At 47.0% G+C, this 25988-nt stretch overlaps 1 protein-coding gene across 5 annotated transcripts in view; it reads left to right on the top strand.

Annotated features, from left to right (window-relative positions):
• The window catches only part of PHF20 (PHD finger protein 20), a 54416-nt gene that overhangs the window by 10568 nt on the left and 17860 nt on the right, over window positions 1-25988 (top strand). For 2 of the 5 annotated variants that reach the window (XM_069953002.1, XM_069953004.1), the window contains exons 2-10: window positions 14242-14358; window positions 15286-15457; window positions 17724-17808; window positions 18209-18288; window positions 19507-19882; window positions 19971-20072; window positions 21554-21760; window positions 21975-22169; window positions 25309-25365. In XM_069953002.1, the coding sequence (XP_069809103.1) occupies window positions 14276-14358; window positions 15286-15457; window positions 17724-17808; window positions 18209-18288; window positions 19507-19882; window positions 19971-20072; window positions 21554-21760; window positions 21975-22169; window positions 25309-25365 (1357 nt within the window). In that variant the 5' untranslated portion in view covers window positions 14242-14275. Of the gene's footprint in view, window positions 1-9036; window positions 9188-14241; window positions 14359-15285; window positions 15458-17723; window positions 17809-18208; window positions 18289-19506; window positions 19883-19970; window positions 20073-21553; window positions 21761-21974; window positions 22170-25308; window positions 25366-25988 lie in introns of those variants that run through there. The other 3 variants (XM_069953006.1, XM_069953005.1, XM_069953003.1) reach the window with 2 other exon arrangements.

Genomic DNA, 25988 nt, shown 5'->3' with positions numbered 1-25988 from the left:
AACAACTCTTTTCCCACAAAACTAAATACCGTATTTCTCCACAGATAAAGTAGAGTATAAGGGTACTATTACACGGAACGATAATCGGCCGATTTGGCCCGATTCGGCCGATTATCGCTCCATGTAATAAATGCAACGATCAGCCGATGACAATGATCATCGGCTGATCGTTGATATAGGTTAGACCCTATTTTCGTCGGGCGCCGACCGCGCACCGCTGCGTGTAATAGCGGTGCATGCCCGGCGACTAACGATATACATTACCCATCCACGTTCCAGGGCTGCTCCTGCCGTCCGCTTCTCCAGGGGTCCCGCGCGCGCTCTAGCTTCACAGAGGCCTGTCAGCTGATAGGTCGCTGTGGAGCTAGAGCGTGCACGGGACCCCCGGAGAAGCGGACGGCAGGAGCAGCCCTGGAACGTGGATGGGTAATGTATGCCAGTTTAGCAAGGGCTTCAAGGACACCGGTAATGTCCTTGCAGCTCTTGTCATACGATTATCGGGCCGTGTAATAGGCCCAGTAAACGAGTAACAATCTAGCAGATCGCTGCTCATTTACAGGTATTATCGGGCCCTGTTCGGCCCGTGTAATACCACCCTAAGCCCCTACACTGTAGCTCCATCTATATGGTAGTCAGCCATCATACTGTATGTCACACTGCTGTTAGGCTCCTATACTGTATATTCCCCTGTAGTTAGACCTCTATACTGTGTACATCCCACCCCCCCTATGCAGGTGGGGCTGGGTGATATGGCCAAAAAATAGGGCTGGGTGATATGGCCAAAAAATAAAATCTAAATTTTTTTTTTTCTTTTTGCTTAATAAACAGGACATTTTTCTACCTGCAGCATCAGATACTATTTTAACGATTGAGACAACTGTATTGCTTCCCAATGTAACAGTGCTCCTCCTGTGCCCCCATGTAGTAGACAAGCCCCCTCTGTGTCCCATATAAGTAGTTTTCCCAAATATGTGCCCTATGTACTCTGTGCCCCCATACTGTATAGTATAGGAGATCTTCTATGTACCTCCATCTAGGTAGGGTGTAATAGTGGGGGTATAGTGGATAAGGGGTGCCGTAGTACAGGTAAAGATGAGGGGTGTGGTAGTACAGGAATAGCTGAGGGGGACTGGGGCAGCTGAGGGGGACTGGGGCAGCTGAGGCAGCTAAGGGAGACTGAGGCAGACTACCGGTCACTGAGGAGGTATGGGGCAAACTGGGGGTCACTGAGGGGGTATGGGGCAGACTGAGGAGGTATGGGGCAGACTGGGGGTCACTGAGGGGGTATGGGGCAGACTGAGGAGGTATGGGGCAGACTGGGGGTCACTGAGAGGGTATGGGGCAGACTGGGGGTCACTGAGGGGGTGCCCCCATGTAGTAGACAAGCCCCCTCTGTGTCCCATATAAGTAGTTTTCCCAAATATGTGCCCTATGTACTCTGTGGCCCCATACTGTATAGTATAGGAGATCTTCTATGTGCCTCCATCTAGGTAGGGTGTAATAGTGGGGGTATAGTGGATAAGGGGTGCCGTAGTACAGGTAAAGATGATGGGTGTGGTAGTACAGGAATAGCTGAGGGGGACTGGGGCAGCTGAGGCAGCTAAGGGGGACTGAGGCAGACTACCTGTCACTGAGGAGGTATGGGGCAGGCTGGGGGTCACTGAGGGGGCATGGGGCAGACTGGGGGTGACAGGGGGTATGGGGCAGACTGGGGGTCACTGAAGGGTATGGGGCAGACTGAGGGGGTATGGGGAAGACTGGGGGTCTTTGAGGGGGTATGGGGCAGACTGGGGGTCTTTGAGGGGGTATGGGGCAGACTGGGGGTCACTGAGGGGGTATGGGGCAGCTGAGGGGGACTAAGGCAGGCGCTGTGAGGTGCAGGGCCGGCAGTAAGGAGAGATGCGGCACTGGCAGCTCCAGCCTCTCCACAGAGCCGGGGGGGGACAGCTCAGCCGCGGCTCTGTGGAGAGGCTGGAGCCGCCGGTGCCGCATCTCTCCTGACTGCCGGCCCTGCACCTCACATCGCCGCCCTGACACTCTCCGGACCCGACACTTTACCGTGCCGCCCGTCCCTGCACCGCTCCGCCCGCAATGATTTTTTATGAAAATCGAATTTACAATTTTCAGAAAAAATCAAATCGATTCTAACTTTCTGGGCAAATCAAATTAATTCGATTAATCGCCCAGCCCTAGTATACACCCCCCCCCCCCTCTGCAGGTAGCCCCTATGCTGTATACATCCCTCCTCTGCAGGTAGTTCCCATACTGTATACTCCCCCTCTGCAGGTAGTCTCCCATACTGTATACATCCCCCCCCCCCCCCCCTCTGCAAGTAGTCTCCCATACTGTGTACATTCCCCCCCCCCCCCCCTCTGCAGGTAGTCTCCCATACTGTGTACATCCCCCCCCCTCTGCAGGTAGTCTCCCATACTGTATACATCCCCCCCCCCCCTCCTCTGCAGGTAGTCTCCCATACTGTATACATCCCCCCCCCCTTGCAGGTAGCCCCTATACTATATACCTCCCTCCTCTGCAGGTAGTCCCCATACTGTATACCTCCCTCCTCTGCAGGTAGTCCCCATACTGTATACATCTCCCCCCCTCTGCAGGTAACCCCCATACTGTATACCTCCCTCTGCAGGTAGTCTCCCATACTGTATACATCTCCCCCCCCCTTGCAGGTAGCTCCTATACTGTATACTAGTGATGTCACGATACCAGAATTTTGAGTTCGATACCGATACTAACTTTTTTATTTCGATACTCAATACCAGTTCGATACTTAGTAAAGTATAAAAGAAAAAAAAAAAAAAATGGTAGAAATATAATACCCCTGCACTATTACAGTGATACCAATTTTTGGACTATTTTTATTTTATTGTGTTAAAAATAAAGTTAGTGATATCTGTCTAAGACAGCTCTGCTGCATCCGATATCACTAAGACAGCTCTGCTGCATCAGCTATCACTAAGACAGCTCTGCTGCATCAGCTATCACTAAGACAGCTCTGCTGCATCAGCTATCACTAAGACAGCTCTGCTGCATCAGCTATCACTAAGACAGCTCTGCTGCATCAGCTATCACTAAGACAGCTCTGCTGCATCAGCTATCACTAAGACAGCTCTGCTGCATCAGCTATCACTAAGACAGCTCTGCTGCATCAGCTATCACTAAGACAGCTCTGCTGCATCAGCTATCACTAAGACAGCTCTGCTGCATCAGCTATCACTAAGACAGCTCTGCTGCATCAGCTATCACTAAGACAGCTCTGCTGCATCAGCTATCACTAAGACAGCTCTGCTGCATCAGCTATCACTAAGACAGCTCTGCTGCATCAGCTATCACTAAGACAGCTCTGCTGCATCAGCTATCACTAAGACAGCTCTGCTGCATCAGCTATCACTAAGACAGCTCTGCTGCATCAGCTATCACTAAGACAGCTCTGCTGCATCAGCTATCACTAAGACAGCTCTGCTGCATCAGCTATCACTAAGACAGCTCTGCTGCATCAGCTATCACTAAGACAGCTCTGCTGCATCAGCTATCACTAAGACAGCTCTGCTGCATCAGCTATCACTAAGACAGCTCTGCTGCATCAGCTATCACTAAGACAGCTCTGCTGCATCAGCTATCACTAAGACAGCTCTGCTGCATCAGCTATCACTAAGACAGCTCTGCTGCATCAGCTATCACTAAGACAGCTCTGCTGCATCAGCTATCACTAAGACAGCTCTGCTGCATCAGCTATCACTAAGACAGCTCTGCTGCATCAGCTATCACTAAGACAGCTCTGCTGCATCAGCTATCACTAAGACAGCTCTGCTGCATCAGCTATCACTAAGACAGCTCTGCTGCATCAGCTATCACTAAGACAGCTCTGCTGCATCAGCTATCACTAAGACAGCTCTGCTGCATCAGCTATCACTAAGACAGCTCTGCTGCATCAGCTATCACTAAGACAGCTCTGCTGCATCAGCTATCACTAAGACAGCTCTGCTGCATCAGCTATCACTAAGACAGCTCTGCTGCATCAGCTATCACTAAGACAGCTCTGCTGCATCAGCTATCACTAAGACAGCTCTGCTGCATCAGCTATCACTAAGACAGCTCTGCTGCATCAGCTATCACTAAGACAGCTCTGCTGCATCAGCTATCACTAAGACAGCTCTGCTGCATCAGCTATCACTAAGACAGCTCTGCTGCATCAGCTATCACTAAGACAGCTCTGCTGCATCAGCTATCACTAAGACAGCTCTGCTGCATCAGCTATCACTAAGACAGCTCTGCTGCATCAGCTATCACTAAGACAGCTCTGCTGCATCAGCTATCACTAAGACAGCTCTGCTGCATCAGCTATCACTAAGACAGCTCTGCTGCATCAGCTATCACTAAGACAGCTCTGCTGCATCAGCTATCACTAAGACAGCTCTGCTGCATCAGCTATCACTAAGACAGCTCTGCTGCATCAGCTATCACTAAGACAGCTCTGCTGCATCAGCTATCACTAAGACAGCTCTGCTGCATCAGCTATCACTAAGACAGCTCTGCTGCATCAGCTATCACTAAGACAGCTCTGCTGCATCAGCTATCACTAAGACAGCTCTGCTGCATCAGCTATCACTAAGACAGCTCTGCTGCATCAGCTATCACTAAGACAGCTCTGCTGCATCAGCTATCACTAAGACAGCTCTGCTGCATCAGCTATCACTAAGACAGCTCTGCTGCATCAGCTATCACTAAGACAGCTCTGCTGCATCAGCTATCACTAAGACAGCTCTGCTGCATCAGCTATCACTAAGACAGCTCTGCTGCATCAGCTATCACTAAGACAGCTCTGCTGCATCAGCTATCACTAAGACAGCTCTGCTACCTCAGCTTTCACTAAGACAGCTCTGCTGCATCAGCTATCACTAAGACAGCTCTGCTGCATCAGCTATCACTAAGACAGCTCTGCTGCATCAGCTATCACTAAGACAGCTCTGCTGCATCAGCTATCACTAAGACAGCTCTGCTGCATCAGCTATCACTAAGACAGCTCTGCTGCATCAGCTATCACTAAGACAGCTCTGCTGCATCAGCTATCACTAAGACAGCTCTGCTGCATCAGCTATCACTAAGACAGCTCTGCTACCTCAGCTTTCACTAAGACAGCTCTGCTGCATCAGCTATCACTAAGACAGCTCTGGTGCATCAGCTATCACTAAGACAGCTCTGCTGCATCAGCTATCACTAAGACAGCTCTGCTACATCCGATATCACTAAGACAGCTCTGCTGCATCAGATATCACTAAGACAGCTCTGCTGCATCAGATATCACTAAGACAGCTCTGCTACATCAGCTATCACTAAGACAGCTCTGCTACATCAGCTATCACTAAGACAGCTCTGCTACATCCGATATCACTAAGACAGCTCTGCTGCATCAGATAACACTAAGACAGCTCTGCTGCATCAGATAACACTAAGACAGCTCTGCTACATCAGCTATCACTAAGACAGCTCTGCTACATCAGCTATCACTAAGACAGCTCTCCTGCACCACCCACCACTAAGACAGCTCTGCTGCACCAGTTACCAAGATTGCGGAGGAAGAGAAGAGGTTACACAGAATCCCACACACTACAGCCGATCTTATCTGCTCCTCTCAGCCCCGGCCACCTCCCCCACCTGCCAGCCGGCTGGATCCTCACATGTGCTGCACTTCCCCCGGCCTCCTCTCTCGCGTCTCACAGACCCCCGCTCTCCCTCTTCATCCTCCCCACCTCCAGCCTTCTCCGTCCTTCTCTCTCCGTGACCTCCCGCTCTCCCTCTCCAGCCGCTCTCTTCTGTGCAGCTCCGGTTTCTCTCCCGGACATCCCGCTCTCCCTCTCCTCCGTCCTCTCTCCCGGACCTCCCGCTCTCCCTCCAGCCTTCTCCTCCGTCCTCTCTCCCGGACATCCCGCTCTCCCTCCAGCCTTCTCCTCCGTCCTCCTCTCCTGCTCTCCCTCTCCAGCCGCTTGCCTCCGTGCAGCTCCGGCTCCTCGGCATAAATCATGTCTCTGATAACAGAGTCTGGCGGAGCCGGACTCTGTAATCAGAGAGACACCAGCAGCGGGGGTCTGTTACACACAGTAGCCGACCCCCGCTGTATATGGAGCGGGCTCAGGAGGGGTCAGATGCCGCTGTCAGTGTGACAGCGGCATCTATATACTTAAATAGCCGGCACTAGCAATAGCTAAGTACCGGCTATTTGAAATTGGCGCCAATGGGAGCGGAGGGAGGGAGAGAAGAGGAGGAGACTGCAGGGGGCAGGGGGAGGCACATAGAGAACACGGCCGGCGCTCAGCTAGCCGCCCACCGTGTTCTCTGCTTAACTTAAAGTTTCGATACCAGGAAATCCTGGTATCGAACCGTTTTTTCGCCCGAAATATCGATAGTAGTATCGATATTTCGGTGCATCGTGCATCCCTACTGTATACCTCCCTCCTCTGCAGCTAGTCCCCATACTGTATACCTCCCTCCTCTGCAGCTAGTCCCCATACTGTATACCTCCCTCCTCTGCAGCTAGTCCCCATACTGTATACACCCCCCCCCCTCTGCAGGTAGCCCCTATACTGTATACATCCCCCCCCCTCTGCAGGTAGCCCCTATACTGTATACCTCCCCTTCTGCAGTGGTTCCCATGCTGTATACATTTCCCCCATTTGCAGGTAGTCCCCATATTGTATACCCCCTTCTGCAGTGTCGGATCTGGTCCTCTGACTATAACTAGGACTTATTATTGGAGTTTGATGTATATTTCACTCCTACTCCAAAATACCTGCAGAATACCGCTAGTGTAGGTGTTATTATTTGGTAGCCATGCTATCAGTCCTCTCAGCTCCTCTGCTCTATAACATCATGTTTTGTATGGTTATTTATTTTTTGCTTCAAAATGATTCCAGTGTGTTTAATAGTATTGTGCAAACAAAGTCTTTTTTTAATAGTATTGTGCTCCACTTGTTTCTTGTTGGTGACCCAGGGATGAAGGGCCGGGCCTGTAGCTGAGGTGTGATGCTGCCGCACCTGCTCGGGGGTCTCCAGGTTATAGGTTGGTGAGCCGGGGATGAAGTGCCGGGCCTGTAGCTGGGGTGTGATGCTGCGGCACCTGCTCGTGGGTCTCCAGGTTATAGGTTGGTGACCCGGGGATGAAGGGCCGGGCCTGTAGCTGAGGTGTGATGCTGCCGCACCTGCTCGGGGGTCTCCAGGTTATAGGTTGGTGACCCGGGGATGAAGGGCTGGGCCTGTAGCTGAGGTGTGATGCTGCGGCACCTGCTCGGGGGTCTCCAGGTTATAGGTTGGTGAGCCGGGGATGAAGGGCTGGGCCTGTAGCTGAGGTGTGATGCTGCCGCACCTGCTCATGGATCTCCAGGTTATAGGTTGGTGACCCGGGGATGAAGGGCTGGGCCTGTAGCTGAGGTGTGATGCTGCCGCACCTGCTCGGAGGTCTCCAGGTTATAGGTTGGTGACCCGGGGATGAAGGGCCGGGCCTGTAGCTGAGGAGCGATGCTGCGGCACCTGCTCGGGGGTCTCCAGGTTATAGGTTGGTGACCCGGGGATGAAGGGCTGGGCCTGTAGCTGAGGTGTGATGCTGCCGCACCTGCTCGGAGGTCTCCAGGTTATAGGTTGGTGACCCGGGGATGAAGGGCCGGGCCTGTAGCTGAGGAGCGATGCTGCCGCACCTGCTCGGAGGTCTCCAGGTTATAGGTTGGTGACCCGGGGATGAAGGGCCGGGCCTGTAGCTGAGGAGCGATGCTGCGGCACCTGCTCGGGGGTCTCCAGGTTATAGGTTGGTGACCCGGGGATGAAGGGCTGGGCCTGTAGCTGAGGTGTGATGCTGCGGCACCTGCTCGGGGGTCTCCAGGTTATAGGTTGGTGACCCGGGGATGAAGGGCCGGGCCTGTAGCTGAGGAGCGATGCTGCGGCACCTGCTCGGGGGTCTCCAGGTTATAGGTTGGTGACCCGGGGATGAAGGGCTGGGCCTGTAGCTGAGGTGTGATGCTGCGGCACCTGCTCGGGGGTCTCCAGGTTATAGGTTGGTGACCCGGGGATGAAGGGCTGGGCCTGTAGCTGAGGTGTGATGCTGCGGCACCTGCTCGGGGGTCTCCAGGTTATAGGTTGGTGACCCGGGGATGAAGGGCCGGGCCTGTAGCTGAGGAGCGATGCTGCGGCACCTGCTCGGGGGTCTCCAGGTTATAGGTTGGTGACCCGGGGATGAAGGGCCGGGCCTGTAGCTGAGGTGTGATGCTGCGGCACCTGCTCGGGGGTCTCCAGGTTATAGGTTGGTGACCCGGGGATGAAGGGCTGGGCCTGTAGCTGAGGTGTGATGCTGCGGCACCTGCTCGGGGGTCTCCAGGCTGCGCTCACATGTGCCGGATTGCTGCAGGATTTCCTACCAGAGTAAGGGTACTATTACACGAAGCGATTATCGTTCAAATAATCGTTCGTTCGTTTTTTAACGATTCTCCTTTCGTGTAATAGTAGACAACGATTAAACGACGAACGAGAAATCGTTGGTCGTTTTATAGGTTTTTAAGATGTAGATAGTAAAAGACAAGTACCATCTTTCCCATAGAAGCTCCCCCTCCCCTTCCCATCCACTCTTCACAACCTGCATCACTGTAAGGGCCTACTACTAACAGAAGATTATTGGGCAATAATCAGACCACTAACGGGACCACTAACGGGAACTTTGTGTGTCGCTGAGAGTTGTAGTTTTGCAGCATCTGCTGGGCTGTGGGTTTGCCAACCAAAGATTGATTAAACATGGTGTGAAGTGAAACTGGCTCAGTTTCCCCTAGCAACCAATCAGATTCCACCTTTCATTCCTCACAGACTGGAAAATAAAAGGTGGAATCTGATTGGTTGCTAGGGGCAACTGAGCCAGTTTCACTTTACACCATGCTTGATAAATCAGCCCTCTCCTTTGCTGTGGTGCTGGCAGCTTTTGGCCGGCAGGGGTCGCTGTTGGCGCGGGATGCGGCAGCCGTGTAACCCTTTTGTGGCGGCGCTGGGTCCCCGCGTGCAGCGCCCGGGTATAACACGCCCCGCCGGCGGCCGCTCCTCTCTCCACGTGGGTCGCAGTGCTGAGGATCGGAGGCTGCGCGGCGCCGGAGAGGAGGAGGAGGAGGGCAGCGCCGGATGACTGTGTCTGGAGATCGGGCTGCAGGTACAGTACGACCCCCCCCATCCTCCGCTGATAATCGCCCCCTCCGCCATAGGAGTTCATGTGGCGGCCGATGCTGCGGAGCGATCTCTTGTTCATTGCAGTGGGAGGTTATGAATGGCGGTGTGCTGCGTGCTGCGGCCGCCAGAGGGCGCTGAGGGGAGGACATGTAGTCCATGCTGTCAATGGAGCCCTCTGTGAGGCGGATGGGGGTCTTGTTGTGTCATATAGGGGGCCACAGTCTTATTTATTTACTTACAGAGCTGTATATACTGATAGATGCTGTATATACTGAGACATTGCTGCTCCCTGTAGACACATCCAGATGACACAGCAGGGTGGGTGACCGGACTCCATAAGGTACAAGGGAATCGCCCATCTCCCGGGGTATCAGACTGCCCGATGGTGTCTATCCTGACCAACCCAATAACTGACCGTGTGAGAACTCTGACCTATTGTCCCCATTAATGCTTGAATTGCCCCGATCTAACGCTGCGTTCACACGGAACAATTATCGTTCAGATTTTAGCGATAACTATCACATTTAAGCGATAATCGGCTCGTGTAAACACAGCGAACGATCAAGCGACGAACGATAAATCGTTCATCGTGATCTTTCAACATGTTCTCAAATTGTCGTTGGTTGTTTGCTAAAAATTCGCAGATCGCTTTATGTAAACAGTCTGTCACCGATTTACCCTATGTGTGAGATGGGCTTAAAACGATGGCAATAACGATTTTTTCAAACGATATATCGTTCCGTCTAAACGCTGATCGTTCTAAAAAACACATCGTTACTTCGAAATCGTTAATCATTCGATTGGGCGAATTATCGCTCCGTGTAAATGCAGCATAAGGCTGTGCTCATATGCTGCTGACTATGTAGCCAGTAATGGAGGACACCTATACAGGCTGACAGTCCGCAGATCCACTCCAGGCTTTGTAATCAATAATTGCAATAAAAACCCTTAGGAAAACACACAGTAGAATCCACAATGGTCGCACCCCAGCTGCACTGTCAGCAGCACATAGACTGTCAGCAGGAAAGCCCCCCCCCCCCTCTCCAGCCAGTCTGCCCTATCTGTATTTCCCTTCCTATTATCTTATATGTATATACCAGGCAGGTTTACTTTACTGTAGATTTACTAACCTCATCTCTTGGAAGTTTGTTCCAAGCATCTACTACTCTTTCAGTAAAGTAATATTTTCTCACGTTGCTTCTGATCTTTCCCCCTAACTAACCTCTCACTGTGTCCTCTAGTTCTTCTGTGTCTTATTAACCTAAGGTCCTTGATGTCCAGGTTACAACGAAGCCGTGACTATAAAAAAAAAAAACAACCCAATCCTGATCGCCCCCTTCCTCCTTTTGCTTACGCTGTTAACCGTGCAGGAACACTATACTTCTATTTTAATAGATGAGACAATTCCGCACACTACAATATATAATGATTTAATTTACATACTTGTATTTTTATAATGGGAAAGGAGGTAATTTAAACTTTTTATTGGGGTTTTATTGTAAAAGGTTTTTTATTTATTTATTTATTTATTTATTTATTAAAGGGGTTATCCAGCACTACAAAAACATGGCCACTTTCCCCCTACTGTTGTCTCCAGTTTGGGTGGGGTTTTCAAACTCCGTTCCATTGAAGTAAATGGAGCTTAATTGCAAACCACACCTGAACTGGAGACAACAGTAGGGGGAAAGTGGCCATGTTTTTGTAGCGCTGGATAATCCCTTTAATACTGATACTGGACTTGTATGTGCAGTGTTATGCCACTGCTTAGCATTGATTATTATTAGAGATGAGCGAATTGCTTGGATCCAGCTTTTCCCCACTACCCAGGGTGGAGTGGCAGGGGGCGGAGCAGCGCTTAAAGGCTTGATGAGCAGAGCACTGTGCTTCGTTTAGATAAGTGATTCGCTGATCTCTGATAAGTATTGGTGATCTGTACATAGCTTGCCTGAGGGCAGATTCTATCTGAAGATCGCCAATCCGGCAGGACAGAAGTGACTTTTTCTCCTCCACCTTTCAGGGAAAGTGATCAGGACTCCTGTAGCTATCCTGATCAGTCAGTGACTGGTGCTTATCCTGTCACTGACTTCCTTAAACGCCGCGATCTATAGCTGTAGACTGCGGCATTTAAGGGGTTAATGACAGACAGCTGCCTGACCACGACTGCCTGTCATTGGCTCTGTGGACGCTGATGTTTTTGCCGGCTGATCACATTAAAAGCCAAAAACGTCCTACTGCCCGGGGCGTCTGCAGTAGTAATGTATATATAGCTGTATGGCAGTGGTGAAGGGGTTAATAACACTTTTTTTCCACCTACAGGGCAATGTGGGGGCTTGTATTTTTCAGGAACAGCTGTGCTTTGTAATGGCATCTTTCAATCTGCCATAAAATTAATGACCCCTCAAAATATCATTTATGGGGCAATTGTGTGTGTGTGGGGGGTGTTTGGTTTCCCATGTTTACGTAATGCACTTTACGGTAAGCTGGCATTTTTTCTTCTATAGGTCGCTGAAAACAGCGATATGCATGGTTACTGGATTTTCTAATGTTTTTCTATTTTTATTACCAGTAAATTTTTATTTTTTTTGCAAATAGGTATATATAAAATGGCCCTATTGTGACTCTTATAGCGCTTTTTATTTTTTCACCTACAGGGTCATATGGGGCATCATTTTATGCGCCCATGATCTGTAGTTTTTATTAGTAACATTTATTTTCTATATCAGACGTATTGATCACTTTTTATTAATTTATTTATTTATTTATTTTTTAATACATAAAATGTAATTTTAAAAAAGCAATCTCTGCAGTTTTTTTACCGCTTTTTTGTTCGTGTCCATCGTGCAGGAATAATTTATTTTAATAGATCGGACGATAACGCATGCTACAGTATATTATATGTTAATTTACTTTATTATTTTTATGTGTTTTATGTATAAAATGGGAAGGCCGGGTGATTTTCACTTTGATGGGAAGGGGGCCTTTGGGACATTTTTTTTTTAACTTTTTATAATTTTTTTTTAATTTATTTTTGTACACTTTTATAGTGCCTTTAGGGGCAGCCAGTCCTAACCCACTATGGGGCGAGCTCAGCTCCTGAGCCCGCTCCATAGCCTGGTACCCCAGCGGGGTGTACATCCGTTAAGGGATAAGGATAATTCCTTGTGGATTAAGAATATTTATGTATATGTTTATGTAATATATCTATGTATATTGCTCCTCCCCCCCAATATCTGCCTTATTTTTGGCTTCCGGGTGTCTGACACTGGCCCGAGACGTGACGTCTCAGGTCCCAGCCACTCAGTAAAGGAGGCTGGATCCGTTTCAAGTCCGCTCAGATCCCGCCCGCGTCAGACACCCAGAAGCGTCCAGGAACCTTTCACCGGAGCACCACGATGTGGGACCCGCAGCTGGGACCGGGGAAGTGAGTGGACAACTTTTCCCTCGGCCACCTCCTCCCCGGTACCCCTTTAAAACAAATTTAAATTAAAAAGATAGATAATATATATATATAATCATCCCATGGCCTCATTGCACAGGGCTGATCTGCAGACATGGCAGCCAATAAAAATAGGTCATAAGAGTAAAATATGGGATAGGAACCCAAGGCTACTCTTGAATTCCTGCCACATTTTATGTTGTATTTCTCAGGCATTGGAAATATGTGCGGTGTGCAGATACCCTTAGGCTGGTGCGGTTGTGCGGTGGGTTGTTTTGGGTCAGAGCCAAAGATGGAAACTGATCACTGGTTTCATTTCTCTGTCTCCTTCCTGCTAGGTAACCTCTGGCTTTTGTCCAGAAACTGCACCTAGGGGACTCCCATTGAGGTCTATGGTAGCATATGACCATAGTCCAGCCCTGCATCTAAGTGCAACACCATTCACTAACATTAGGGGCGACATCCCTCAAACTGAAAGTCGCCTTGTGGCCTTAGGGTACTATTACACCAAGCAATTTTTGACGACTAATTAACGATAAGCGATCTTAAACGACCGCTAAGGCAAACGACCCGAAATCGTTTGCCCAATTACACGGAACGTTGATCGTTACTTATGATCGTTCTTGCTGTCGTTTAGTCGTCGTTATTGCGTACGTTTCAGCTGCGAATTCTTCCACCGAACGATGTGCAAAGGATCAAACGATAAAAATAGGTCTGGATCCTATTAAACGATCAACGATTTCTTGTTGGTCGTTTAATCGTTGCCTGCTATTACATGAAACGATTATCGTTCAAATCTGAACGATTTAACGATTTTTCGAATGATAATCGCTCTGTGTATTACCACCCTTAGTCCAGGGATGGGAAACCTTTGGCTCTCCAGCTGCTCCAAAACTACAGCTCCCATAATACCTGGACAGCCAAAGCTTTAGCTCCCAGGCATGATGAGTTATAGTTTAGCAATAGCTAAAGGGCCGAAGGTTCCCCATCCCTGCCCTAGCGTAAGGAGCTGGGATACACTCCAGATCCCTTACATACATCCATTCATATTCAGATAGAAACCAGAAGGACATTTTGGCAGTGAGCATGGTAAATGTTTAAAAAATAAAAATCCTCATGCTAATAAAATGTTGGGGAAATTCTCTATGAAACAGGCAGTGTACGAAGTCCCTATTCCGTTCTGGCTTCTATGTCTCTTGAATGAGGAATATTAAAATTTTATGGCGTGTGAGTCACTCCGGATATAGCTGCTTGTGTTTTCATGACAATACAGACCCCTGGGGCTGACCATGGCTGATCAATCCAAGAGCTGTTAAAGGGACAGCGTCCCCTAAAAACCGGAGGCACGGAAGGTGACCCTGGTGCTTATTACAGCTCCCATCATGCCTGGACAGCCAAAGCTAGCATGATGGGGGGTTTAGTTTTGCAACAGCTGGAGAGCCAAGGTTTCCTACCCCTGCCTTAGAGTGAGATTTTGGACCTTGTTTCAATATATACCAGGTGGAAACTAGTATAACCGCTGACTAACCTGTTTACCTCTTTTGGGTGTACAGATGTCACGGAGGAGCTATAACGGCTGATGATTTGACTTTTTCTCCCAGGCTTGAATGGCTTTAGTTAAGGAGAGTGTGTACGATGACGAAGCACCCACCAAACCGTAGAGGCATCACCTTTGAGGTTGGAGCACAACTGGAAGCTCGTGATCGACTAAAGAAATGGTAAGCTTTACTACCTCTAATAGGATTAGTCCTGAATTGTGAAACTATGAGCAGGTGAGCATCATGTAACCTGCTGTTATGTCCCTATAGCACATGGGGCGTCTGAGGATGAAGGTAACTAAGGTTTCTAATTCTGATCCTCTGCGACATTTACAGGAACTTTGTAGTTAGATATGTAAATGAGATGGTTTTGTGCACGGACGGGGCGACTGGCCGGCCCACCTCTTCTACTGAGAAGTCTGTCGAAAAATTATATTGCCCCCCGAAAGTTATACAAATCCTCAATATACACTTATTACGGAAAATGCTTATAAAGTGCTTTTTTTCTGGGCACTTACTGCTGCATCAAGGCTTCACTTCCTGGATAACATGGTGATGTCACGACCCGACTCCCAGAGCTGTGCGGGCTGTGGCTGCTGGAGAGGATGATGGCAGAGGGACACTGAGGGACACAGGGCACTGGAGGGACACTGAGCATCCCCCTGCCGTCATCCTCTCCAGCAGCCACAGCCCGCACAGCTCTGGGAGTCGGGTCCTGACATTACCATGTTATCCAGAAAGTGACATCACCATGTAATATAGGAAGTGACATCACTGTGTTGTCCAGGAAGTGACATCATCATGTTATCCAGAAAGTGACATCACCATGTAATATAGGAAGTGACATCACCGTGTTGTCAGTAGTAAGTGTAGGGAAAAAAGCACTTTATAAGCATTTCCCATAAAAAGTGTATATTGGTGATTTGTATAACTTTTGGGGGGCAATACAATACTTTAATAATGAAGTTTTTTGCTGGGCTTCTCCTTTTAACCCTCAGCACCTTGTGCGCTAGAGGGACATATCTGCAGGTTAGATGCTTTGTTGAATATATTTCTCACTTTTGCAGTAGTGGAGTAATGGCCGGTCATTGCATTTCTTGCTGCTAGGTATGCCGCGCACATTGAAGAGATCGACTATGAAGAAGGTAAAGTGCTGATCCATTTTAAGCGGTGGAATCACAGATACGATGAATGGTTCTGCTGGGATAGCCCTTACCTTCGGCCTTTAGAGAAGATCCAGCTGAGGAGGGAAGGCCTGGTAGAAGACGAGCCCACCGTGGTAATAATTCTTGTACATTGGGGTTATTTTTGTGTTGTACTTCTGTTTTGCTGGGGTTTTGTAGCGATGCCTGTCCTCAGGATAAGCCATCAATATCTGCTGTGATACTATAGCCTGGCTCCTATTCACTTCAGTGCCTTGCCCCAGGACGGTCACTATACTGTGTATGGAGCCGCCAGCTGTGTTATATGTGTACATGGGTACGCAGGCCTAAAAAAGCCCAAATGAGGCTCAAAAAGGGATGTGTGAACATAGTCCTATAGTAGGGAAGGTAGATAGAAGGAAGCTGTACATAGTCGTAAACCAATCGATATATAACTGCTGCCAGCTTCTTGGATTCAGGAGTAAGGGGTCTCCAGGAGGGGAGCAGAGATCCCACTTCACTTATGATATTGGCCATTATTATTCTGGGGAACTAGTACTTATTATTCTGTGGAAATAACTTTTTCCACAGCATATTCATCCCAATACAAACAAATCATAGACATTCTTAAAGGGAACCATTCACCCCGTGGCCCCCGGCAGAAACTGACATACAGTGACATAAAGGTCAATATACTTACCACATCGCTCCCGGTCCCGTCCCGGATCCCGTTGTTGACACGGAGAAATCGCCGATTCTTCTTCTCCCGCCCATTATGGTAATGAGCTGAGATGAGTCCAACGTCCATAGGAAACGACGGACGAGTCCAACTTATTCATGAGGTCCTCTTCTCGTCGCCGCCCATCCACGCCTCCTGGAACTTGATTGACGTCTTCAGTCTTCTGACGAATTCCCGCGCAGGCGCCGTTGCGATGGTCTCATCACCTCTCTGCGCCTGCGCGGTAAACAGGATACGTGTTCGAGGCATTCGGCGCACGCGCAGTAAACAGTGAAGCCGCGGAGCGGCTTCAATTGTGAACTGCGCATGCGCCGAAAACGACTGTCACGGCGCCTGCGCGGGATCCGGCGAGAAGAAAGAAGATGAGGAAGAGGACCCGGCGTCAATCAAGTGTCGGAGGCGGGGAGAAGGCTGGACTTCGGACCCGGCGGCGCTCATTACCATAATGGGCGCGAGAAGAAGAATCGCCAATTTCTCCGTGTCAACAACGGGATTCGGGACGGGACCGGGAGCGATGTGGTAAGTATATTGACCTTTATGTCACTGTATGCCAGTTTCTGCCTGGGGCCAGGGGGTGAATGGTTCCCTTTAAGAAAAATGTTTCCATCTTAAGACAGGATGCCATCCTCTCTGAGATCCTTGATGAGGGTTTCAGATGTGTACCACGCCGGGGTAAATCCCTGGGTGATCTACTATCACCCAGCATGCTGTATTGTGAATCATCACACACTTATTGTAGGCTTGCGGGCTGCCACAAATGTGGAGACAACCGTTGCCCAGCCTGCAAGTTTATTCCAAATAACAGAAAAAACCTTTTGTAACAGTACTGGAAGCAAAACCTATGAGATTCATGATTTTCTGAATTGTAATAGCGATCATATCATTTACATCATTGAGTGTATGGCCTGCAACCTGTATTATGTTGGCTGTACTAAAAGGAAATTTAAACAACGAGTGAGTGAACATCTCACTAGCATCAAAAAACAAAACGGGGCCAATGTCTCGGGAGCAGCTAAACACTTCATAGAAACACATGAGGGAGATGTCAGCACTTTTAGTGCATATGCCATAATAAAGGTTAGGAAACCACCGGGAGGAGGAGATTGGCAGAAACAAGTTCTGCACAAGGAGGCAGAAATGATATTTCGTAATTATTATCATTCTTTGTTCATTGTTTTTTCCTTCCCAACTTCATTATGTTTAAGGTGTAATCCACACTTTTGCATTTTATTTTAGTTGCTATTGACTCTTGTCTCTCTAGCTATTTGTCATTTATACTTGTATTCGGTTCAAGAGCAAGAGCATTTCATTATGCAAGACATGTGCGGTCTCAGATCACATGACGTAGGGATCTTTTCACTGGTTGGTCGCTTGTTTTTATTCGTTCCCAATTCATTTTTCTTTAGACCATGATTAAGTGCAGTAGCGCGAAACGCGTAGGTCCTGTTTTGCCCACCATGGGATTTTAATGCACAAATAAAAGTTATATTTTATCCACTACGTCCCGGAGTGCCGACTTCCAAATCCCCCCTCTCCTCTTGCTGAAGTCTAGTACTGGTACAGCAGATATTTTCAGAGTCCGTTTATAAATGCCATGCTTTTCTTTACCTGACTTATTCCTGCTTTATGCATTGTTTATGGTTTTTCTTCCTCTTTGTCGGTAGGTTTTTCGTGTGAATGAACAAGTGTTGGCTTGTTGGTCCGATTGCCGATTCTATCCAGCAAAAATAACGTCTGTCAATAAAGATGGTAAGATCAGCTGTTTAGCCTCTGTTGCGGTAAGCAAATGCTCATCGTTCGGGATCGTGTTAACCCCAACCCTTCAGCAAGTTTGCGCATTTCTAGTCGTCATGATTGCTCAACCTATCTGCGTACAGTCACTTCTGTCACTGCAGGTTCATGGAACATACAACCACGCCAGGTTAGTTCTATGCACGAGCCTATTCTGATTCAGTAGGGCTTGTGTGTGAAACCACCATTGCATGGTCACATCCATAGTTATAGACTGCACACAGAGGGGGAGGAATCCTAGTGACTTGATACGCTTTAACACAGATGGCTTAGGCTTTTGGTTATGTATATACATGTAAAGAATAATCTGTTAAATAATTATATAAAATTGTTATACTGTCCTCTCTTTACATTGCAGGCACTTACACTGTAAAGTTTTTTGATGGTGTTATTCAGACCGTTAAAAATATTCATGTGAAAGCCTTTTCCAAAGATCAGGTAAGAGACGGGGCCATTGTGTTTATACATTGATTGCATCTAGTTGTAAAGGGCAATGCTGGTGAAATATTTTTCTTGAAGGGGTACTCAAGCAGAAAATTATTTATTTTCAATTCTACTGGTACCAGAAAGTTATATAGATTGGTAAATTATTTCTGTTTTAAAAAGTCTTCCAGTACTTATCAGCTGCTATATGTCCTGCAGGAAGTGGTGTATTCTCTCCAGTCTGACACAGTGCTCTCTGCTGCCACCTCTGTCCATGTCTGGAACTGTCCAGAGCAGGAGAGGTTTTCTATGGGGATTTGCTGCTGCACTGGACAGTTTCTGACATGGACAGAGGTGGCAGCAGAGAGCACGATTTCAGACTGGAAAGAACACACCACTTCCTGCAGGACATACGGCAGCTTATAGGTACTAGAAGACTGGAGATTTTTAAATAGATGGGATGAGATGGGAATGTAGCCAGGCTCTTATGTTTTTTATTATAATTTAGCGAAATGGGAAATCGTTCTTTTGCGCAGATCTTGTACTGCTTGGCTGTGCTGCATCATGCAGTCATTTAGCTAAATGACTTTTCTGGAGACTAAGCATTATTCTCTTCATTACCTATGTATTAATATTCATAGGCTTGTTCACAATGTCTTATTGATTGTGCCTGAAGTCTATTATACTGCCATCAATTCTGAACGTTTTCATCTGTTCAATGTACAACATGGCCATGTTCACTACATTGCCATATACCAGCATTTATATGTATAGTCTTAAAGGGGTTGCTTTTCTTTCAAATAAACTGGTGCCAGAGATATGTAATTTATTTCTATTAAATTTGGAGTCTTCCAGTACTTATCAGCTGATGCATGTCCTACAGGAAGTGGTGTATTCTTTCTAGTCTGGAGAGCAGGAGAGGTTTGGATAGGGATTTGCTGCTGCTCTGGACAGTTCCTGACATGGACAGAGGTGGCAGCAGTGAGCACTGTCAGACTGGGAAGAATACACCACTTCCTGCAGGACATACAGCAGCTGATAAGTACTGGAAGACTTGAAATCTTTTTTTAATAGAAGTAAATTACAAATCTCTGGTCCTTTCTGGCACTAGTTGATTAGAAAGAGAAATGTTTTTGTGAACAACCCCTTTAATTTTGGAGGCAGACATTTTTCTATGCTGATTATCTTGTAATTTGTTGATGATCTCCTTACTGAACGGGGACTCCCTTTTAGGCTAATGCCGCTCGATCAAAGCACAGAGAGCGGCCTACAGAGAGCAATTCCCCTCCTGACAAACACAGAGGTAAATTTAGGGAACAGAGGAAAAGTTCAGAGAACACGACTATAGAGAAAGAGAAGCCGCAGACCGCAGATAAGAAGGCGGTGCAGTCGGAGAAAGAAAAGAAACCCGTCCCCTGTGAAAAGAGTAAAGGACCGGCCGTAAAAAATGAGAAGGAGGACAAAGAGAACATTTCTGAGAATGAAAGAGACTCCTCTGCCGAGAGCCGCCCGGATGAGAGGAGCGGGCAGAACGACAGCTTGAAAGTACCGCATGAAAATGGAGACCGCAGGAGGAAACGTGATCGCTCCTCCTCCCTAACATCATCTGGTAGGTTATAGAAGGGAAGGGGGATCTGTAGCTGTACAAGCACTAATACAACACATGACATGAATAACAGCTAATATGCTATCCACAGATCCAGGTTCCCAAACTCGTCAGCCAGTGACCCTGGAACTAAGAAGAAGGAAAATCTCCATAGCATCGGAAAGTCGCACCAAACGTCCCCGTCTGGAAAAAAGTTAGTACGCCTAATATGCCTGTCTGTGTAAACTTGTAAATATTCTAACGTCTCCTTTTATGGGACTCTTTAAACTTTTTTGTTGTTGTAAAAAAAAAAAAAAAAGTTACGTTTTATAATTGCTTGGATAAGAACAGTCCCTTTTTTTATAGTGTTTTGGAGCAGCTGTCTGTTACCATATTAACATTGACGCTTTAATGTAGGTATAAAAACTTCTGACATGTCAAAAGTTTTGATCGGTTCGGGTGTGAGTGTTCAGACCCTGACCCATCGTGAGAACGAGCCGGTGCGGTCATCCCCCAACTCTGTGTCACATGATGAGTCGGACTCGTAATGTAAGTCTATGGGGCTGTCCCTTTTCATTGAGACAAAGCATGGAGCGGAAAGCGCGGCAGCTCAGCATTCTAAGGATCGGTACGGGTCTGACCTGGACCAATCAAAAATTTTGGTGTGTCTCTCAACTGTCAAAAGTTTGTTGTTTTTCCATTGCTTCTAATATCGTCTGTTTTTTTTTTTTTCTGAAAAGGGGGGAAGTTGCTTAGAAAAAGTGGTCAAAATGACGACACTGGCTAGAATTACAGATCTGTACAATACGTCATAGATACCATGTCGCTATTGCGGCTTGCACTAGGACGGCTTCCTTTTTTTTTTTTTTTTTTTTGCGTGTGTGTGTGTGTAGCACGGATCTTGGCCTAATCACAGATCCGAAAAAATGCAGATGGTAAGTCACAAAGAGACCCGTGAAATGTAAATCTTGTCTGTAATTGGGGATCCGCACTAAGGACCACTTGTGTGCGAGTTCGGCTATCTGTATAAGGTGTGAGGCTTCCCCACCCATCTACCTACAGATAAGGTTGCTGGACATGGGGGTTGGGCATAATTGGGAAATTGCCGCCTGACACCTTAGATTTTGCAGAGATAAGTTGGATCACTCCTGTTTATCACAGGAACGTTTCTATGTATGAGGAGGACAGGAGAGGTAACTGACGGCCATCGATTATTAAGGGCGTATGGGGACCGTTAGGTGTGTGGAGACACATAGATAAGCGGCACTACGTACACAAAGAAGAAGAAAGAAGTTGCACTCACCCAGGATGTCGTCTTATAGCTGTATTTTCTACGTAAACAGAGTGGTGACAGCCTGTTTCACGCTCTAAGGTGCTTCTACGGGGGAGATCCAAAAAAGCGCCTTAGAGCGTGAAACAGGCCGTCACCATTCCGTTCACGTAGAGTCTGCTCAACTTATGTCCGCACTATGTCCGTTGTTTAAGAAAAGAAAATACAGGTTTAAGAAGACAACCTGGGTGAGTGCAACTTCTTTCTTCTTTGCTGTTGGATTTAGGTGTGTGGAAGTGATATGGGGAGGGCTCGCCTTGCCTTATGCTGCAGCACAGACCGCCATTGTCTATGCAGTATGCCATGCAAGAAACGTACAGGTTTTATTTTAATTTGTCTTAAAAACCTATGTATAACTTATCTAGGGAAGAATGTTACAGCTGAAAAAAGCGAAAATGTGTCAGATGGAGAACAGACATCGTGTGCTGATGAGGAGACCGAGAATGATCACAAAGCTTTGCAGCTCTCACCCAGCAGAAGTCAGGAAGAGCCTACTGTACCAGACGTCAAAGCAGAGGCTGCACCCGAGAACGGGTCCGTGCATCAGAATGGTCTGACTTCAGAAGAAGAAGGTGCGCTGCTTCTGTCATTTCTGTGTTTTGTTTTTTTTTAATGAAAAAGTTGTACTTTTGAGTTCATTGTGTAAAGCAGGGATGGGGAACCGGCTGTCCAGGCATGGTGGGAATTGTAGTTTTGCAACAGCTGGAGGGCCGCAGGTTCCCCATACCTGGTGTAAAGTGCACGAAATTTACCCTCCCCCCTTCCCTGCACCCCTTTCATTCAAAGTGAAAACAAAGGACTCTACACCTGTCGATCACCTGAAACCTGACCCATCTGAAGGGAAAGAATCGCTGCCTTTAGAGGATGTCATCAAGCCGGCCGCAGCCGATGAGGCGACTGCTCTTCCAGACCTCAAAACTGATGGCCATGAAAATGAACTTCCTGGACCAAATGAAATTCAGATGATCACTACACTGTCGGGTAAATACCTAGTGTATTGTTGTACTCCATTGAGTATCAGGAATTACTGTTGTCCCCATATACTACAAAGGGGTCATCTACGTGCAGTACATCTGTTATCCTGACTTACACTATACAGCATCCATGTTATGTGGCTGTCAGTGTGCCAGGTATCTGCAGAGCCCATATTCTCTGTATGTGTGTGTATACACTCTTTCCACCAGTACGTATTGGTGTGCAGGCCTTGCTCTAGCAGTTTGGTGGTAGCTTTTTGTGGCTTGGCGTACCTAGACAGCATGTTATCTGTTATCCTCTAAATGCCAGTCTGCATGATACAGTAAGACGTGGCCTGCATTCTCTCGCTATCTGCCGCCATCCATGTCTAGCATCATACTAGTGTTTGTTACATTGTGGAATTGGCGGTGCGAAGACTTTAAAGGGCTATTCCCATCTCAGAATGATAATACCTATCACTAGGATCTAGCATAATGTTGGATCGGTAGGATCTGAGCTTTGCAATCCCCAATGATCCTGAAAACTGATGTCTCTTCTAGAATTTCTACTGCACAGCGATCCCTGCAAACTGTTCATGGACCCCCCCAAAAGATTTCCTGCTTTACTAAATCCTAGCTTTGCTTCTTATACTGGCAGTCATAGACCTTCTTAGACGCCACTCTTTGCATTGACTAATGGCACCTCAATTAGTTGATTATGCTTCATATTACAATCACCACTAACAATTATAAGAGGAAGGGAAAGGGACGGTTCACATTTCTGGTCACCATTTAAATCAACGAAGCACCTTTTAAAAGGGATGTTCTCATTTCAGCTAATATATAGTTATACTTGAAGGGTTCATCATGATATAGATATTTGCAAATACGATCATTTAGCAAACTTGTGTTCTCCTGATATGTTGCTCTTCCCCCCCCCCCCCCCCCTATTATTGATAGCTTGTTATCTAGGTTACCAACCACCACTCTGCTCTATAAGCAGTGGCCTGGCTGGTGTAAATATATGTAGCTATGATGTAGACGTATAGAGCTAAAGTGTATAAGTGTACATATGTGGTGTGTGTGTGTGTGTGTGTATATATATATATATATGTATAATATATATTATATCACAGCTTTTAGAGCAGAGTGGTGGTCGGTAACCTAGACAACAAGCTGTCCAACAATGGGAATGAAAGAGGCGAAGGAGACAGGTTTGCTAAATAATTGTGTTAGCAAAAATGTTGATGAGTCCTACTGGTATAATAACTATATTAGCTGAGATAAGTGAGTCACACCTGTCAGTCTAAAGATTTCGCTTTCCTTACAGTGGAATTCTGCCTTTAATTAGATTGGCCATATTATGGCCAGAAACAGATTATATATAAATGTTTCTTTTAGTTTTTGTTTTGTAAGCTTCTATTTATGTATGTCTTTACACTTTGTGTATAGCTGTAGTTAGTGTATAGCTGTAGTCAGGCTTTGGCTAAAAACACTACCCACCCACTGGTCCAGAGGCTATAGCCAGTTTCCTCTCATAGAGCTTGGTGCAGCATGTTTAGGGTGTCTCTCTATTGCAGTGTATGGGTGGTAAGAATACAGCCAATGCTGAGGTAGAGGGATTTTACAGCAGTCTTGGGGCCATATTACACCGGACGATTATTGTGTTAAAAATCGTTATATCGTTTGAATTTAAACAATCGTTTAAATTGCAGGCAACCGTCAAACGGCCAGGTAGAAATCGGTCATGTGTTTGTTGACTTCAAGCTAACACCAAATCATTGTTAGTCTTTCACTAATCGTTCAGCGTAAGGGAACGTTCACACTACTGAATACGCGCAGAGTCTTCAAGTGGATTCCACTTGATTGTTCTGCCCGTCCCATAGACTCAATGATATTTGCCGGCGAATTCCGCCGTCCGCCCCAAGAATTGTCTTGTCAGATGGTGGAATTCTCCCGAAAAGAGTCTAATTCCGCATCGTTCCTTTCCTTGCTGGAATAAATGATCGTAGTAACGACCATCATTCTGTGTAATAAGGTGAACGATTTCGGATAGCTCTTGTTTTCGATCGTTTATTGTTAAAAAACGATTTGTCTAAAAGGACATTATGGGGGAGATTTATGAAAGGGTGTAAATATACACCTGGTGTAAACTGCCCACAGCAACCAATCACCGCTCAGCTTTCAGCTCTGGTAGGATTAAAGAGGAGCTGCCATTGGTTGCTGTGGGCAATCACAGCTCCTCTTTTATCCTACCAGAGCTGAAAGCTGAGCTGTGATTGGTTGCTGTGGGCAGTTTACACCAAGTGTATGTTTACACCCTTTCATAAATCTCCCCCAAAGTGTTTGTTTGCACAAAACGTGATGTGACCGCCTCACCGATCCAGCCCTTGCTTAAACTCTATACATTACCTATCCATGTTGCAGGGCTTCTCTTGTGGAGGAGTCCTACAGCATGGATAGGTAATGTATAGAGTTTGAAAATCGTCAGCTGCTGGCCGTGCACAGCTATTACACGTAGCGGTGTGTGGTTGGCGCCCAACAATTATAGGTCCAAACCTATATCAACCATCAGCCGATGATCTTTGTCATTGGCTGATCATTTGTGTTTATTACATGGAGCTGTAATCGGCCAGATTGGGCCGATTCGGCTGATTATTGTTCCGTGCACTAGGGCCCTAAGTCTATGGAGCCCGTCACCCGTAATAACCTAGAGATTGCAGAGAGCCGGGATAGAACAAGCACAGCCACCCTCTTCTCTCTGTTTATTCTAATGATTGGTGGGGGGTCAGAATACCCAGACCCCAACCGATCAAAACTTCACATGTTTCTGACACTGCAAATGATAGGACACCATAAGACAGTTGTTAGTATAGGCGCAGATCAGCAACTTGCAGGAAGAGAGCCCCCGAGGCCAATGATATACGGGATGTCAGCACTACTCAGAGGGGGAGGGGGGAAATACAATGTCTGCAGTGGGGATGTTACAGTGGCGAGGGGAGCTTTGGTTGCTGATCACTCAGTCAGTGAATATTAGTTCCACCTTTCATTGACACACAAGCATATTCTTTAGATCTTACTTATTAGCTGTGACTTGTAAGATGAGGTGTAGCAGCATCAGCCGCAGCAGCGTTGCTAATCTCTTTGTCTGGGTTTTTCCCCCCTAGCTCCTATGAAGCGGAATCCACGATCTGACACCTCTGCTAAATACAGCAGAGAACCTTGTAAGATTTGCTTCACTGCTTTGCACATGCGTCTCCTCTGCTCTATAGACCATGCCCAGTAGGGATGTAGTGGCCCAAGAGCTTGGCTACTATACGTAATGCTGCTCTGTTTCTCCAAAACTTTATTGCATAGGTTTATGTTCCTAAATATGCTTCTATATTCCTGGCTGCATTTGAAGAATCCCACGCTTACTACAGCTTTGTTTTCTGGAACATTATATAGATATTAACCTTACTGCCAGCACTTTTGCTTATGGGACGTTTTAACATCCTTATAGATCAGCTTCTTGTACCCCCACCAATCAGTTGATTGAAGCGGTCGCAGTTCCAGCCCGCACCAGTACTGCCCCCACCTCATTCTCATTATCTGTGGGGGGCCGAATGTTGAACCCCCACCGATCATAAAGTGTTGGCATATCCTAGTGATGGGCCATATCTTTGTGAGATGGGAATACCTCTTTAAGTGGCCTCTTGGACCAGGTGACTATGGTTTATATAGATGTTTACACTTAGTGTCACTGTCTTTTTTTTTTTTTTTTTTTTCTTCTAGAAATCAATAGTACAGGCAATTTCAAGAAACTTTGTAATTGGGTTTATTAGGCAAATATGCCATTATCGGCATT

Source organism: Dendropsophus ebraccatus, chromosome 14, assembly GCF_027789765.1.
Source record: "Dendropsophus ebraccatus isolate aDenEbr1 chromosome 14, aDenEbr1.pat, whole genome shotgun sequence".
NCBI lineage: Eukaryota > Metazoa > Chordata > Amphibia > Anura > Hylidae > Dendropsophus > Dendropsophus ebraccatus.
The sequence above is the reverse complement of the archived record's forward strand: the minus strand, read 5'-3'. Positions and strand labels throughout refer to the sequence as shown.